A 16,133-nucleotide genomic window follows, 5' to 3' on the forward strand; every position below is an offset into this window, starting at 1 on the left:
AACTAAAAAAAAGAATAGATTACCGTTTTTCGCCTTGTGTTGCTGTTCCATCCAAAAACAAATGAATATCAAAGTATTCTCCAAGATACATAGAAACACTTTTCTTCTTGCCATTTCTGTAATCAGCTATAGTGATAGAAAATAAATATATTATGGTCTAATGCCAAAAGAGTATTACATTGACTGTGTTTTCTCAGTAGAATGGAACATATTGATGGCTGAAAAGAGAAGAGATAAGATAGATAGATAGATAGATAGATAGATAGATAGATAGATAGATAGATGATAAATAAATAGATAGATAGATAGATAGATGATAGATAAATAGATAGATAGATAGATAGATAGATAGATAGATAGATAGATAGATAGATAGATAGATGATTGATAGATAGATGATAAATAAATAGATAGATAAATAGATAGATGATAGATAGATAGATAGATAGATAGATAGATAATAGATAGATAGATAGATAGATAGATAGATAGATAGATAGATAGATAGATAGATAGATAGAGAGAGACAGACAGACAGACAGACAGACAGACAGACAGACAGATAGATGATAGATAAATAAATAATTTTTCTTGTACTATTTTATAAAAAATACACTAAAAATTCTTACCTAGAAGTGAGAAGGAATGTTTGTGGCAGTCTCCGGCCAGCATGTAACTGCAATCTCCATAAAAATCATAAAATGTCCCATCGAATGTTTGAATGTGATTCTCCCCAAAAAGACTACAGCGTGATAGCACTAACCAATCTAATTTTCCCTCTGTCACCAGGGGGCCTACAAAATAATGTTTGAAATGATTAGAACTTTTTAACATGTTATTACAGCTTGCTAATATTATTATTCATTAAAAGATCAATTCTCCCACAAGAAAAGGTACAGCATGCTTTAAAATATGCTTTAAAATATATATATATATAGGTTAGAAACCAAGGAAGTTTGGTATAAGATTTTTTACAGGGGTGTGAGAATTTGTCCACTTGAGTTACTTATAGAGGTTATTAAATATTTTATATTGTATTGTAACTGCACGAGCAGATGCTAAAAGTAGTTAAAAGCTAACTTCTAGCTAGTTGCTATGCAGGGTTAGACTGCCCCATGGATACACTGGGAAAGTCCTGGTGGGTGGACCCCAGTCCCCCTGCTGTGCTGGGCCCTGCCTACCAGTGCCTCCATGCTGGGCCCCACTAACATACTGCCGGCCTGCCATCATACTGGGTCCCCCTGATCACCCACAACAGCCATTTCTTATGCAGTCTCCATAAATATCATAAAATGTTCCTTCAAAAGTTTGAATGTGATTTTCCGCAAAAAGGCTGGTATGTCTAGGGTTATTGTGCTCATTGTCTATCTTTTGCAATGATATGACTGGCATGTCTGATGTTAATGGAAAGTTCATTCATTTCTGCAGTTATCACTGCGATCCACAGTAAATTGTTTGGGGCTCCAAGCTTTCTCATTAAGTCCCATATTTTGTTGAGAAAGTCATGTGTGCAAAGGAGTAGGTGGAGGGATTGCAAAAGCTGTAAAGGGTGGTGGTGACGAGTGCACAGTGTAGGACTGGGATGTCAGGGGCCCACCAGAAAACCTTAGTCCATGGGGCCCACTTTCCAAACTATTATTCCTCCTCTCCTCACTTAACCTCTTTATTCTCCTAGTCTTTTATCTGTACATACTAAACTCTATTCTTCATTTATTACGGCCTTTAAAGAAATAGGGAATGACCATGAAATAAATCACATGGTTAGAAGCAAGAGGGCCCACTAACACCTGGGCCCAACAGGAGTTTTCCTGGTATCCAAATGGGCCAGTCCAACACTGTGAGTGCACCTGAGTGAGTGCACCTGAATTTTGGGCTAGGCATGCTTAAGTTTTTATGTGCCCTTTCCCCAGTGCTCCGCGTGTTAGCTAAAAGGATCCGCATCTGGGCAGTATTGAAATCTGGCACTTATGTGTCACTGAGATGACCACTATAGTTTAAAATACAAGTATGAGACATTTATGAGTACTATGGCTAACGTAGCAACTAATCAGAAATGGCAGTTTTTACAGATTTTGGACAGTTAAAATAATGAAAGCATACCATTTATTAGTTTATGTGGGTTATTAGGCAGTGGGAAACTTTCCCCATCTTACTTTATATCTATTAACAATCTTGTGTGTATTTTAAATGTAAAGTTTAGTAGAAGGCTAATAAAATTAAAATTAATTTTTTGTGCAGCTGTTGCATTAACATCACACAGGATCTTGGACAGTGCTGGTATGTGTAACCTGAGGGCCAGCACTGTATATATAATCTAGGGCATGTAAAGGGTTATTCAGACTACTTGGCTCACAGGCAAAAAGGAAGTGACATGTTTGTAATACTTGCAGAGAAATGGGAAAGGATCCTGAATTAAGAAGAAGCAATTTAAAAAGATAAATCATTTTAAAAAATGGAGACATGGAATGAACATTCACAAGGATCAATAAATATAAACATCAATGGGAAATCTACACATTATCTCCTAAAAAAAAGTTTGCAGTGATTTTCCCTGACTATAATGGCAATACACAACAATAAAAATGCAGATTTACTGTGTAAACCACAGGGCTACACTGAATATACAGATTAAGTTAATCAAAGACATTCCATAATATATTATTGCCAGAAGTGCCCAAGTAAGTTTCCCAAAATTCAGAAATGTAGAATCAATGAACACAAGAAACATTCACATTGTTTTTTTAAAAAAAATGTCCTATTACCTGTAGCAAGTGTGTTGATCAACCCCAGAGCCAAGAACAGTAGGGGCTTCATCTGCATAAAACAAATATCTTTTAGGGATATACAAATTATTGTCTACAAATTACAAATCCTTCTTCACATAATAAATGAACTCGTTTGTTTGCACTGTAAATAGTACATTCAAGATGTTTTTTAAGCACACAAATACCACACTTTTGTAAAAAAAAGCAACATGCATTCTAGAATGAACAATAAATCTGAAAGGAAAGGTATGACAAATATTTGGCATCATTTCAACAATAATAATTTCAACAATAACCACTTTAAATATATTATTATAAAAAATTGTAGCAGAAATTGTATTATTCTGCATTTTAAAACACATATTTGGCATAATTCAACAACAATAATTTCAACAATAACTCATTAAATATATTAACACAAATATTGCCAACTTTTATTATTTTACATTTTTTGTAGCATAAAAAATATAAATAAACTGATTTTATTTTAATAATTCAACTTCATTTCATGATAGGTAAGATGTGTAACAATATTTTTAAAGGTTTGCTATTTGGAGATCATACCAATGTATGCAGATGAAATATTTTAACAGCATCAAACATCTTTTCATTTTTTAATTAAAAATTCTACTATTTCTCATTGATTAACACATATGTTATACCTCATTAGAATTTTAAACCATTTTTAAAATTGTTTAGCTCCATTCTTAATTTTTTTTATATTGACACAAAATAGAAAACAGAGGCAGCCTCTTAAGTGATTTTAATGCCAGCTAAAAAACAATGGAAAATGTAGTAACTCCTATGAAACTAAAATGCCCCCACACTATAAACTTAAATACATTTGAATTATTATGCAATGAATATATTCACTGCATTTGACTGCCCAAAAAACAAAATTTCAAAAACTGTTTTAAAAAGTCAAATAGCATTAAGAAAATGTTTCTAAATACACTATAATAACAAATTGTAAAAATAGGAGCATATATCTATCAATGAAATGCTAAAAAAATGTTGTAGTGTAAATTCCTAATATATTTTGCACAGACATATGTCCATAAGTAAAGTGCTAAAAGATTTTCAGGGATTTATGGGGATAAGTGCACCTTGTTGGTCTTCAGGGATTTGAGTGCTCCAAGAAAGCAAAAAATTTTTATGTATATCTGTAAGAAAAAGGTACCTTTATGAAGCTGGGATGAGAAAATATAACTGGATCTTCTTGATTTATCCTTTGGTGGGCCCAAACTTTAGCAACCCATTTCTCTTGTCATCTTCAACTGCTGGAGCAGAATAACCAACTCTACAGTCCTAGTTTCTTATGAATACTTAGAACAGGAACTTTTGTTCATTAGTAGGAAAGATAAATGGTGAGTGTTACATCCTCTTAATCCATACACAATGGTGTAAAACTGCTATCAGCAGAATCAGCTGGCTAAATTACTTGGTTGGAACAATTTAAGGAAGTTCCATTAGAAACAGGGTCATGAGTGATTGGACTTTGAACATGTTTTATATGAAATATTCACGTTAACACCGAAGAGCCAGCACAGACGTCAGAGAGGGCATTCAAAAGAGCATGTTATTGTTTGGGTCTTGTTAAAATAATTGAAATTTTGCCATCAAAAGGAAAATGAAGTTCTTTGGAAATGCTCCTCAAATTTACAATTTGAAGAAAGAAGTAAGATGAGCAAATTAAATAGCTTACATGTTATAGCATGTTGCCAAAAGTGTATATGCAGTATTTAGTAGAATTAAGTCAACTAAATGCCGGAGAATTCCCTACCGCTTCAGTAAAACTCGGATGTCCAGTTACCTTTGATTTAATTCTACTAGATACTGTATATCATAACCTGGATAAATGAGAGTCTTCATAGACAAAAGTGTATATGGTATAATATCCCTAATATCTGTTCATATGAGGACCTAAAATAACTATGAGATCTCCAAAGTTGTTATATATTCATATTCTTGCTTTTTGAATAGATTACTGAGAAAGGCTGTTTTTTTTTCCATATTCTGTATGAGCTAGACCCTCCCCATTATGTCAGCAATGGCCTCCAAAAATTACTTAGCTGATTTGGCTTGCTAATATTACACTGTATCAAACATCAGAAGAATGGACAATGGAGGGAATACCCCTTTGGGTTTTAAGAGAGCTTAGTTCAGTTTTAGACTGGCCTCTATTTCTGATTTTCTCAGACTCACTTTCATCTGGAATGGTACCTATGGATTGGGGGAAAGCTGATGTCATTTAAATATTTAAAAAGGGATTGACATCTGTGGTGGCCAAATTATTTGAAGGCTTGTTAAGGGATCACATTCAAAGGTTTGTCCTAGTGAAAAGCATAATGAGCAGCAATCAGCATGGCTTTATGAAGGATAGGTCATGTCAGACAAATTTGATTGCTTTTTATGATAAGGTAAGTAAAATGCTGGACAGAGGGGGAGCAGCAGATGTGATCTATTTGGATTTTGCCAAAGCTTTTGATACAGTGCACCACAAACGACTGCTTTCTAAAAGAAGGTCTGTTGGGTTTAATGAAGTTGTTTGCACAGGAATAGGAAACTGGCTATGGGTTTGGGTACAGAGGGTGGTTGTTAATGGTACATTCTCTACTTGGAGTAAGATTCTTAGTGGGGTCCCTCAGGGCTGGGTATTGGGTCCACTTTTATTTATCTTTTTCATTAATGACTTAGGGGAGCGTATTGTAAGTAATGTTTCAGTGTTTGCAGATGACACAAATCTATCCTCCCCAATTAATTCCATCCAGGATGTGGCATCCTTGCAGCAGGATCTTACTGGTCCTACTGGCTGATACATTAGACAATTTTAAGAAATGGTTGGATGGCTTTTCAGCAAGTAAGGTAATACAGGGTTATGAAAGATAACTCATAGAACAAGTTGATTCAAGGACTGATCCAGTTGCCATCTTGGAGTCAGGAAGAAGTTTTTTCCCCCTCTGAGGCAAAAAGGAGAGTCTTAAAATGGGGTTTTTGTCTTCTTCTGGATTACTATGTTACTATGAGTGCTAAAGCAATAATGGCATGAATTAAACAGAGAGCCAGATGTACCAAGAGGATCCCCCTTTCAATTTATTGTCCTGCCAAAGGGCTGGGAAAACAAGGAGACAACAATGGAAAGAAGCGGTAGCCTATCTACGGTAGATGGGTTTGAACCTGATGATAATGTATTAACCTAAACTACTATGTAATTATATATGTGTTACAAAAGAATGCACTGATGAGATAAAACAAGATCAAGATAGACTGTCTATGAGATATAAATAGTAGGGATTCACCAAATTAAAAATTAAAAACATTGCATCTGTGGTAAACAAAAAATTGTCCAAAGTTGTCCAAAGATTTAAAGTCATGTAGGGTTTGATACTGAAGCCCTGCAAAAAGGTCTACCATTTGGCTGACTACTATATCAAATGCTGGATTCAGGGAATTCCTAGTGAATACAGTTCTCAACAAATGACCATATCCGTGGTATTTAAACCGGTAGTCATGGTTGCATATATATTAGTTAGCCAAAGGGACATAAAAGGATAGAATTGTCTCAACTCCCAATTTCAGTTCCCAAGTGAATGATAATCTTTTATTTTGACTTTGCACAAGGCTATAAATGTCATTTATGACCACAACTGCAGTCATTGCATTCATTAATGGTACCTGTGTTAAGACACGCTTCTTGCACTTCCATATAGTTGTAATTGGTGTTGATGCCTCCATAAAATCTCCTATTATATATGACTCCATATAAGTTGTGTGTAAGTGCATTGACATTGGTGGAGCAGAATTGCACCTAAAGGATCACACACAGACATTATTTTGATGGCACATGGGGTTAGAAAAATCTCTAGCAGAATTGTGTCTTACCTGCTCTCCTTCACGTGGCCAGTACTATGGTCAAGTGCTTTTCCATTGTGGCTGGTGCAGGAGAGGCTTTTCCCTCATAAAAAACTGCAAAAACAATGAGAAACCTCACTAAAAACTAGACAAATTCTGTCCAAAATTGCACTTTGCACAATGCACTTTTTAAAATAAGACATATACAATTCCTTTTCTTCATGTATTTAATTCACTTTGGTTTTAATTAAGCCCTACCTCAATCTAAAATTACTGGCTTCTTTATGAATATTTATGTATTTGCTTTTATTTCCATACAGCATACATACATTCAACTTGGAGCAATTTAGCCTTAAGCTGCCCATATATGCCTAGATTTGGTAGGGCAGGTTGACCAATTTTGACTATGCTGCTCAACCATCTGGGCATGTATGTCAGCTCTGGGTCAGTTGCGACTGACTGTCCTATAATCCTGTTGAATCACAAGTTACGTCACTTGCTACTATTCTCACTTTGTGTTTGTGTAAGTCGACAAAGTCCCAGAACAGCTGAATTGGTTGAGATTCATAATTAATTTAAGTGACGAGGGAAGTTGCTAATGCAGAGCAATTAGCACCCTGCTGAGTATTACAGTGCATCAGGAATGAAGTTCTAATGGACTTTTAGAGCTATCTTGTGGCATGTAAATGGAATTATTATTATTGGAAAAAAAAACCTTGTTTCCTATTCTCTCTGAGCATTTTTAACAATTATTAAAATTAAGTATGTTCCTTTCACTAGTAAGTGGAAAGGGCACTTTGCAGAATGAGGATTCATATATTATATTTTTGCTGAATATGTTTTTAGAAAAGCTGACCAGAGTTCAGATTTGCCCTTAAGAGGAACAGCCTAGAAGGCAGTTCAGTCTTGTAAGTGTATATTTACTATGGTTGAAACAGCCATAATACTTGCACTAGTGAATTAAAATGAAAGGGGAATTTGCCATTAAAATGCAAATGTAGACTGCGCACCTCTCTATGTAATTGCATACACAAACATACACATATAAGGGCTGATTTATTAAGTACGATCACAGATGGGGCCACTTAATAATGTCTGCAATCTTTCCGTAAATTGGTCCCATTCATTAGAAGTACATTAATTCAAAGCCACTTCAAATTGAGCACGAGTGTGTCTATTCATGCGGTGGAACCCAGGTTCTACAACCACTTTAAAGGTGGTGGTAGCTCCAGGATTCAGCCTGCATCACCAAAAGCAGTAGCTGGCACCTAAACAATGGGATCCATATGTAATTTTTAACACCAGGCCAGAAGTGATGCTATTCTGACTTTTTGGGTTTGTATTGGGTTCAAGTCAAAATACAAGCCCAATTGTAGGTATTTTAAAGCATCTTTCGAAAGGCCTTAATTAAGACAGCATTTTATTTGCTTCAGTAGCTACTGTCTGTCATCCAGAAACAAAATCGAATCAAGTGTACAAACATAACTCTATCAAGAAATGGCCTCAACAGGCCTCATGGATTAGAACTGGCCACTTTACTGTTTTGTAACCCTGTCCTCTAGTCTATAAAATTCTATGTGCAATATATTGTCATCAGTAAAAATATAAACTTACAATGTCAACCTGAAGGTCTTTTATCAACAGATTAAAAAGCAAAGGACCGTAGGCTTAACTATAGAAATAGCAGACTCTACAACTGCCTGCTGGTCCAGGAGGTATTGGATACTTAGTGACTAATAAGCAGTTCAATATATGTTTATGAATAATGTTTTATTCCCTTATGTTTATGGGGGCTAAAATGGTTTTGATGTGGGTAACAGTACTTTCGATTTCTGCAGCTGCAAATGACCAAGGACAGGCCCTTTCAGGTACTCACTAACAACACTGATGCAACTGGAAATGTTTATCTATCATTCTCTGTGTACAACCATAATCAAGGTCAATTATCCCTAATATAACCAGAAACCTTCAGTGTGGTACTGTAACTAATGCTTTGGCAAAATTGATAAGTCACATCCACTGCCATCCCAATTTCTAGATTTCTGCTCACCTCTTCTTATTATGTCTGTGAGCCATGTACCTTGCACCTTTTCAGAAAAGGAAAAACAACAAGAGTATTGGCACAAGTACAAATATAAAGAAGTGTGTCTAGTTGCAAGTTCCTTTGTGAATAAATAAAATTTGGATGGATGCAATATTGCACTTGCATTTTTAATTGAGCCTTACAGTATACAAATAAAAGCAGAAGATACCGTAAAACATTTGGCAGCAGAAATGACTGAACTCTAGGCAAACACAAGATATCTGAACTCTGGGCAAACCCATGCAGGATGATGTGATGCAGGATATAGTTGAATATGAAACGTTTACTGTTGGGGAACAATATAATATCAGATATGTTCTCATTTTAAACAAACAGTGAAAGAGTCAAATTGTGCGTGTCTTCTGTGTGACCTTACAAAACAATGCACCACCATTCATTATACAAGTCTATATGTGTGTGAGACGGCTAAGCTAACTAAAATATTTTCCCATTAAATAAAATAAATATATGTATGTTTCAGCAGAAGGGCTCAGGATGGAGATTTAGGTAACCAAAATGGAAGCAAATCAGATATACAAGGCAGTAATTAATTCAGATTCGCACTACATGGCAGTTTAGAAACCAGCAATTAGCATCAGAATTTAATAATCAGCCCCAAAACATCAGCTTATATGACAGACATTATTTTCTGATTAATGATTTGCGACAACCCCAAGCTTTGGTCCTCAACAGCTGCTCAGAGCACACTGAGCATATGCGTGTCACTGACGCTTCTAACAAAATCCAAGATGGCAAGCTCCTGTGAATCTTTAATATATAGATGCTCAATCTTTAGGCTGGTGCAATAGCAGTTAGTTCAGTATATAAAATATGACGTTTCTAGACATATACATTTTGGAAGTTTAGTTCTACTCTGAGAGGATTCTATCATCCCCAGTTTTACCTTTTTTATGTTTTTTTATACTGTGTTGCATGTATTGCTAGGGAAGTTTTCTGTAATTCAAAATCTAGTTTACAGAAAATGATGCGATAAAACTATCATGTTTCTTGCTAAGCTTTCGCATGCCAATCCAAAGATGAATAGACACAGGAGGGGTGATTTATCAGAGCAGTGTGCAAAGTGCAAGAACTAGACACAATCTCTAGACAATCTTTAGACAATCTATGCCCTGAACTGACAAGTCTCCATGCTCCAAAACAAGTGCAGAGTACCTGTTCCCTATCTTGAGCATCATTCATCCTGTACTTAACACCTGTGCTATAGAAGGATTAGACTGCTCTGTCAGAGCTGCCTGCACCATATGCTGGAGTTGCCCTATCAGCCAGCTACTGGATGCAAGTGTTCTTTGAATTTGCAACTCTGTCTATACAGAGCACAACACAACCAGGGAATAAGTTTGTAAGTAGTTGCCAGCAAAAAGACTGGGCAGCGGAAGGGCTTGGTGACATCAGGGGTGGGCCCGGTGACATCAGAGGAGGAATTGGTGACATCAGGGGGCAGCTTGGTTGACCATCCAAGGGCATGCCTTTGATGCAGGGGGCGGGGTTTTGATGTGGTCATTGCTGATTGGTTGATTGCCACACCATTAATTTAAAAGATCCATTAATTTAAAAGATCTGTCGGGAATTCCAAATCTGGAAATCTGGAGAGACACTTTTCACGAACACACCTCCAAAAAACCGGGCTGTCCGTTTGAAAACAGGACAGGTGGCAACACTACTAGTAAGGAGAGAAAATATGTTTTATTATTGTAAATTATTATGGCAATAAGCAGAGCAGCCAGCAGAGGGCACCAACTCATAAGGCTGGCCTGGAGGTGAATTCCCCTGCAGGAGCCTCTCTAAGGTGGTGCCATGCTGAGGCACTTCCACGTTGGCCTAACACCATCCACAGTAGAGACAGCCAATACTGTCAGACCAGATAGGTGCCAGACCTTTGCTATGAATAGACAGTGAGGTAGTGATTGTAAGAGAGGAGGGAGAGTTAGATAGGGCTAACTAGCAAGGACAGCCTGTGTCCCAACGAGGAGATTAGATTTGGGGTACCAGACAGGAAAGAGAGCGTGTAGGGATTAGGTTACCAGACAGGAAAGAGAGCGTGTAGGGATTAGGTTAATGGTGGCCTAGTGGACCGTTGTGGCTGGCGGCCCCACTAGCTTCTGAAGCTTGGGCACTGTATGCAGGCACCGCAGAGCAGAATTGAAAAACACATTGGGTAGGAGGACCCCTTCGAACAGCTAACAGCACTCTGCCTGTGCACTTCTGTATGACAGGGGCCCTGGAGACTTCAGGGAGACACGCTGTGTGAGTTTGTGAGGGGAATCGCGAGGGGATTTTTTAGGACGTGTATGTGAATAATTTGTTCCTTGTTAATTGGTGACTCCAGTCTGCCCCTGTGAACCTGCTAAATAAATGTTTGCCTTGGTTCATCACAACTACGTGCCTGATGTTTTAGGGCAGTAGTCGGCAAGGAGATTTGTGAGCGACAAATATCCTGAAAATGCATCTCCATTGGAAATAACTCAAATCACTGGCTGTAAAACCAACATATCACAAAGTTGCCTGAAGTTCCCTCTGAAGGAATCGTCAGGCAACTTTGCGATATGTTGGTTTTACCGCTGGTGATTTCAGTTATTCTCAATGGAGATGCATTTTTGGAAGATTTGCCACCTGCAGCCACGCATAAATAATTGCAGGCGACAAATCTCCCCGTCGGCCACTACCCTAAAACAAGATGCGCAGAACAGAAGATTTATCATCCTTGTGGACCATTGTCCTAAAAGGCCCTACAGGTGCTCATACTGAGACCCTGTAACAAGCTTGCATTTTTTAAAATAAATGGCAAGACAATTCTGATCGGAGAAGTCTTCGGCTTATGTAAACAACAACATACAGCTGGTTGATGAGTCATCACAGGAAAAGAATGAAAGTAAACTATAAAATTGCTCAAGAGTACTTTTAGATGCCCTTAAATGGGGAACTTTAATTATTTCAGAGGGACAAATATAATAAAAGAAAACACTTCGTCCAAGTTAGGAAACCAAAAGCCAGATTGATTTATTGATAAAAAGGAACATCTACGGGAGCTGTAATTGCTCTATAATCAACCCTTTCAATCCAACCCAGTAGTGGAGCTTTCTGCCTTCCGAATACAATAGACCAGTATCATGTGTTAATTGTGTGGAATGAAGGAGAAGAATTTTCAGATTCCACAAGTGTTTAAATGCATTCCATTCTAATGTCAAACATAGTACTGTCTCATACATGGTAAACTTTACAAAATGATGTGCAAAAAACTATAGTTACATATCATCTTCCCCTTAGGGCAATGTATATATGGGGCTCTGCATCCTTTTTTGCAGGTAACGGCTGGCTAGAACATTTGTTTTTGTAACATCAAAGGGCACAATTACTTACCTAATGCAGTGAGCAAAGTGCAATTTCAAGCAGCATGTTTCTTTCCCACAATGTATAATTTTATGGGCGTGATGGAGGCAGTGGTGGAACTACCGGGGATGCGACTGCACCAGGACTCTCGGGGGCCGCCAGCGGTTTGCACTCTTGCGAATCACCACAATCTTGGCTTTTGGAGGGGGATGCATAGCCTGTACCCGGGCCCAGTCCCCAGTAGTTCTGTTACAGAATGGATTAGTTGAATTGGATGCAATTGCGTTGAGCCTGATTTGTCAAACTGGACACAACTCCACATGTACTTCATCACATATCTGGCGCACTGAATATATTCCAAGTCTGCCTGGCGTCATTTCTAGTGTTCGGCGAGTGAGTGATGTCTGCGTCCAAGGTGCAAGTGCACTGTCTATTGACACAGGGTGCTGAGGGAACCCTGGAGTTATTACCTGGTCAGGAGGTGGCAGTAGCTCCAGGGTTCCCTTGCGTCAATAGGTGCGGCAGCACTTGATTCAGAGCGTAAAGCATAAATATACAGTGTGAAGATCGCATTTGGACACAAGTAGCTTTAATGAAACACCTGGAAGCATAAGGTGTTGAGGAGGATATATGGTCAAATCCAAGTTCACGGAGAGTGGTAAGTCCACATCAACATAGAGCTGTATGACCTCTATGGGGACTCCTGCATATTCTCCATCATCAAGAGCAGAAGGCTCAGCTGGCCAGGCCATCTGGTACGTATGGGAGAGGAGCGAGCCCGGAGGAAAGTTTACATCAAAGGCCTGAGGGACGGCAACTCACGGGACGCCCAAGAAAGCGATGGTTGAAGAAGGTGGAGGATGATTTGAGAACCATGGGAGTAAGTAATTGGCGGTGGTGTGTGTTGGATAGAGAAAAATGGGGATGTGTTGTGAAGAAGGCCAAGGTTCTGCAAGGGCTGCAGCACCACAGGGTAAGATAAGGTTTTAGAGGTAACTCATTGCTGGGAAAAGTGAAAGTTGCACATTGCGTCTGTGGACATAAATAACCCCTAATGTTTTGGTTTCTAAAAGCACAAAGAATAGCCCCACATGACATTTCCCTTAAACCCAAACAATGCTAAACAAAACATAAACTCTGGCTTATAAAATACAACTAAAACTATTTTGTACCAGGGCTGCCATCACAAATCAAAGCCGCATTCTACTTGGGCCTTCCCCCAGAGAGCTCCATGGATATAAGTCCACTTTTTGCATGGTCCCTGGGTGGTGGGACCAAAGCAAGTCAAATGGGTCCCTAAATTAAATAGCATGAGTGGTAACAACTTGAGCTGCTTTCTTCTGCAAGCCCTTTGCCCCAAAGTGAATATTTCTTCTTTTCTGGACCAACAATTGCCATGGTTCCCCTGACTGGACTTCCCCAAGCCCCAAGCTCTCCACAAAAGTTGCCCTACATTTAACAACATTTTGCCACTCTTTACGTCAGCAGCCAGGAAGTGCACTCATCCTTACTGACTAGGGCACAATAAATTGGGGTCAAATTTGAGTTTTTTGTCCAATGCCCATAGCATAGCCCAGGTGACAAAACAAGACCGCTCAATTGAAGCCTTATCCTTGATCTTCTTAACCCTTTTTCAGATGGCAGCAAATCTGCTTTTTCAGGTTTGCATTTCAGCATTGTCCCTTTAAAAACAAGGAGACATGGAGACATCTGTTAACTTGCTCTTTATGTTTTGATTAGTAGTTATTATAGGGACAAAGGCTATTCAGCTATATACCTGTTTATTTGTACAGGTATGGGACCTATTATCCAGAATGCTTGGGACATGGGTCTTTCTGTAATTTGGATCTTCATACATTGGGGCTCATTTATCAACACTGGGCAAATTTGCCCTTGGGCAGTTACCTATAGCAACCAATCAGTGCTTAGCTTTTTGAAGCCAGCTGCAAGTAGAACAATAAATTCAGCAATCTGATTGGTTGCCATGGGTTACTGCCCATGGGCAAATTTGCCCAGTGTTGATAAATGACCTCCATTAAGTCTACTAGAAAATCATGTAAACATTAAATCAACCTTATTTTGCTTACAATAAGGATTAATTATATCTTAGTTGGGACCAAGTACAAGTTACTGATTTATTATTAAAGAGAAAAAGGAACATTTTTAAAAATTTGGATTGTTTCATTATAATGGAGTCTATGGGACACGGCCTTTCCTTAATTAGGAACTTTCTGGATAACGGGTTTCCAGGTTAACGGACACCTATACAGATGAATATTTATTCATGAATTGTTATGTATTTTGTTTTATGCATTATTGTTGTTCTTGTTTTAATTAATGAATATCTCTTTTTTTGTAGAGCCCACAGTGAGTCAATATAATGCCCCTGATATGAGTATGACACTGAGTATGTATACAAACAGTAACAAACAACACTGCATGATATAAAATATAGGTTGTATTTGTTCTTGCTACAAGATGGGTGGTCAGAGCAAACTAAAACTTGTACAACCCTTTGCCAGACAGCTGTTATTATCATTATTTAACCGACCGTGTAATTTTCCACCTAGAGATTAAAAGGGGCTCAGTGCAATTACCGATTGAATCTAACCATCTGAACTGGAAATGCAGGTTAAACATGTAAATAATTACTATTTCCCTTGCAAAGCTCAAAAACAGGTGCATTAAATAATACTAAGTTGCTGTGAACTGCATTGTACTCCAATGTTGTTGAAAACCATCTTTTGCTGTGTCACTTTCATTCCCAGCTTGCATGATCGTGATGAGCACAGGCATGCTCATAATCAGGGCTCTATTTTCTATATAGTCACCTGAGGGCCCATTCTCCATTTTCCTAGTAATAGAGCCATTGCACATGCTCCTAGTCACATTCCACCAGTGGTTTTCAAACTGTGGAGTTACAAAAGTAGAAGTAAGTATACGATTTGGGAAGATTTTTTACTATCTCCCACAATCTGCCAACTGGCTGCCACTTAATAACAATGTACTGGAACAAGGGACAGATCTTAACTGTATGGATGTACCAGACGGTTGCTAAGATATCCGAAAAACCTGAACTTTTATTGGCAGTAACATTGCTTGGTTTTCAGTTATTTTAACACGCAAAGGAAAACAGTGATTCCTTTCCAGCTGTCCTGTTGTAAAGCCATGGTGTAAAACAATATGCGTCTTTCTTTTAAAATGCACATTTTTAACTGGAAGAGAAGTGGATTTTTTTCTAAATTTTCTCTATAGGCGCCCGAGGAGTCGTGCCTAGGATGGTAGCTTCATGGGGGCCTATAGAGAAAAAATGCACAGCTTTTCCTAGTACTAGGGCCAATGGAGTACCAAGAGCATGCCAGACCCCCTTGCCAAAAAAATCTTCTTGGGTCCCATCGTGCCCCCCCCAAGCATAAATAGCTGCTCCAGCCCACAGCACTACCCCCGGGAAGATTTAAATGCTATAGAGGAAGCCGTCACGGTCTGTGCCCCCCTGTTACCCAACCATGCATGCAACCATGAGGCCTGCTTCCTCTATAGTTACGCCACTGAGTAGGGCAGCCAATGCACATTCTTCTAGTCACTGAATAAAAACTCATTTCAGAAGTGGTTCTCAAACTGTGGGGCTACAGCATAAGTAGAAGTGCCTCATCTTAAAGCCCAATTGGGATAAGATTTGGGAGGAATGATGATTGATTCTTCTTGATACTTCTGAAACTTAGCTTGAAGGTCAAACAGAGTGCAATTTGGGGATGTTGTCCTACATTTGTTGGAACAATGGCTGAATGGATGATACAGCAATTTTATCATATCTATAACCTTGGTATGGGATAATGGGGGTCCTGCAACCTCCAACTCCAACCCCTCAGCTCATAACAAAGTTCCAGACATCATTGTCAGGATTCAGTAGTAGAGTGTAGTAAAAATATACGTGTTTGCCCCAAATCTCACCCTGATCTACAGGCTAGGACCCCTCCAGCAACTGCCCCCTTAGGGATTCATCTACAATGTCAGGAACCATTAATTTAATCTGTATATGAAGTAAACTGTCAGACTTTAGTCTTCTGCCAGACTTAATTAAAGAA

General features: G+C 38.4%; 1 protein-coding gene across 1 annotated transcript in view; it reads right to left on the bottom strand.

Annotated features, from left to right (window-relative positions):
- The window catches only part of vwf.L (von Willebrand factor L homeolog), a 106,106-nt gene extending 101,996 nt beyond the window's left edge, over positions 1 to 4,110 (bottom strand). Inside the window, exons 1-4 of the mRNA XM_018251980.2 lie at positions 3,946 to 4,110; positions 2,763 to 2,814; positions 630 to 794; positions 24 to 126 (exon numbers count right to left, since the gene is read on the bottom strand). Of these exons, the coding sequence (XP_018107469.1) occupies positions 24 to 126; positions 630 to 794; positions 2,763 to 2,814 (320 nt within the window). The 5' untranslated portion in view covers positions 3,946 to 4,110. The remainder of the gene's footprint in view (positions 1 to 23; positions 127 to 629; positions 795 to 2,762; positions 2,815 to 3,945) is intronic.
- Positions 4,111 to 16,133: the final 12,023 nt, after the last annotated feature.

Source organism: Xenopus laevis, chromosome 3L (genome assembly GCF_017654675.1).
Source record: "Xenopus laevis strain J_2021 chromosome 3L, Xenopus_laevis_v10.1, whole genome shotgun sequence".
Taxonomy (NCBI): domain Eukaryota; kingdom Metazoa; phylum Chordata; class Amphibia; order Anura; family Pipidae; genus Xenopus; species Xenopus laevis.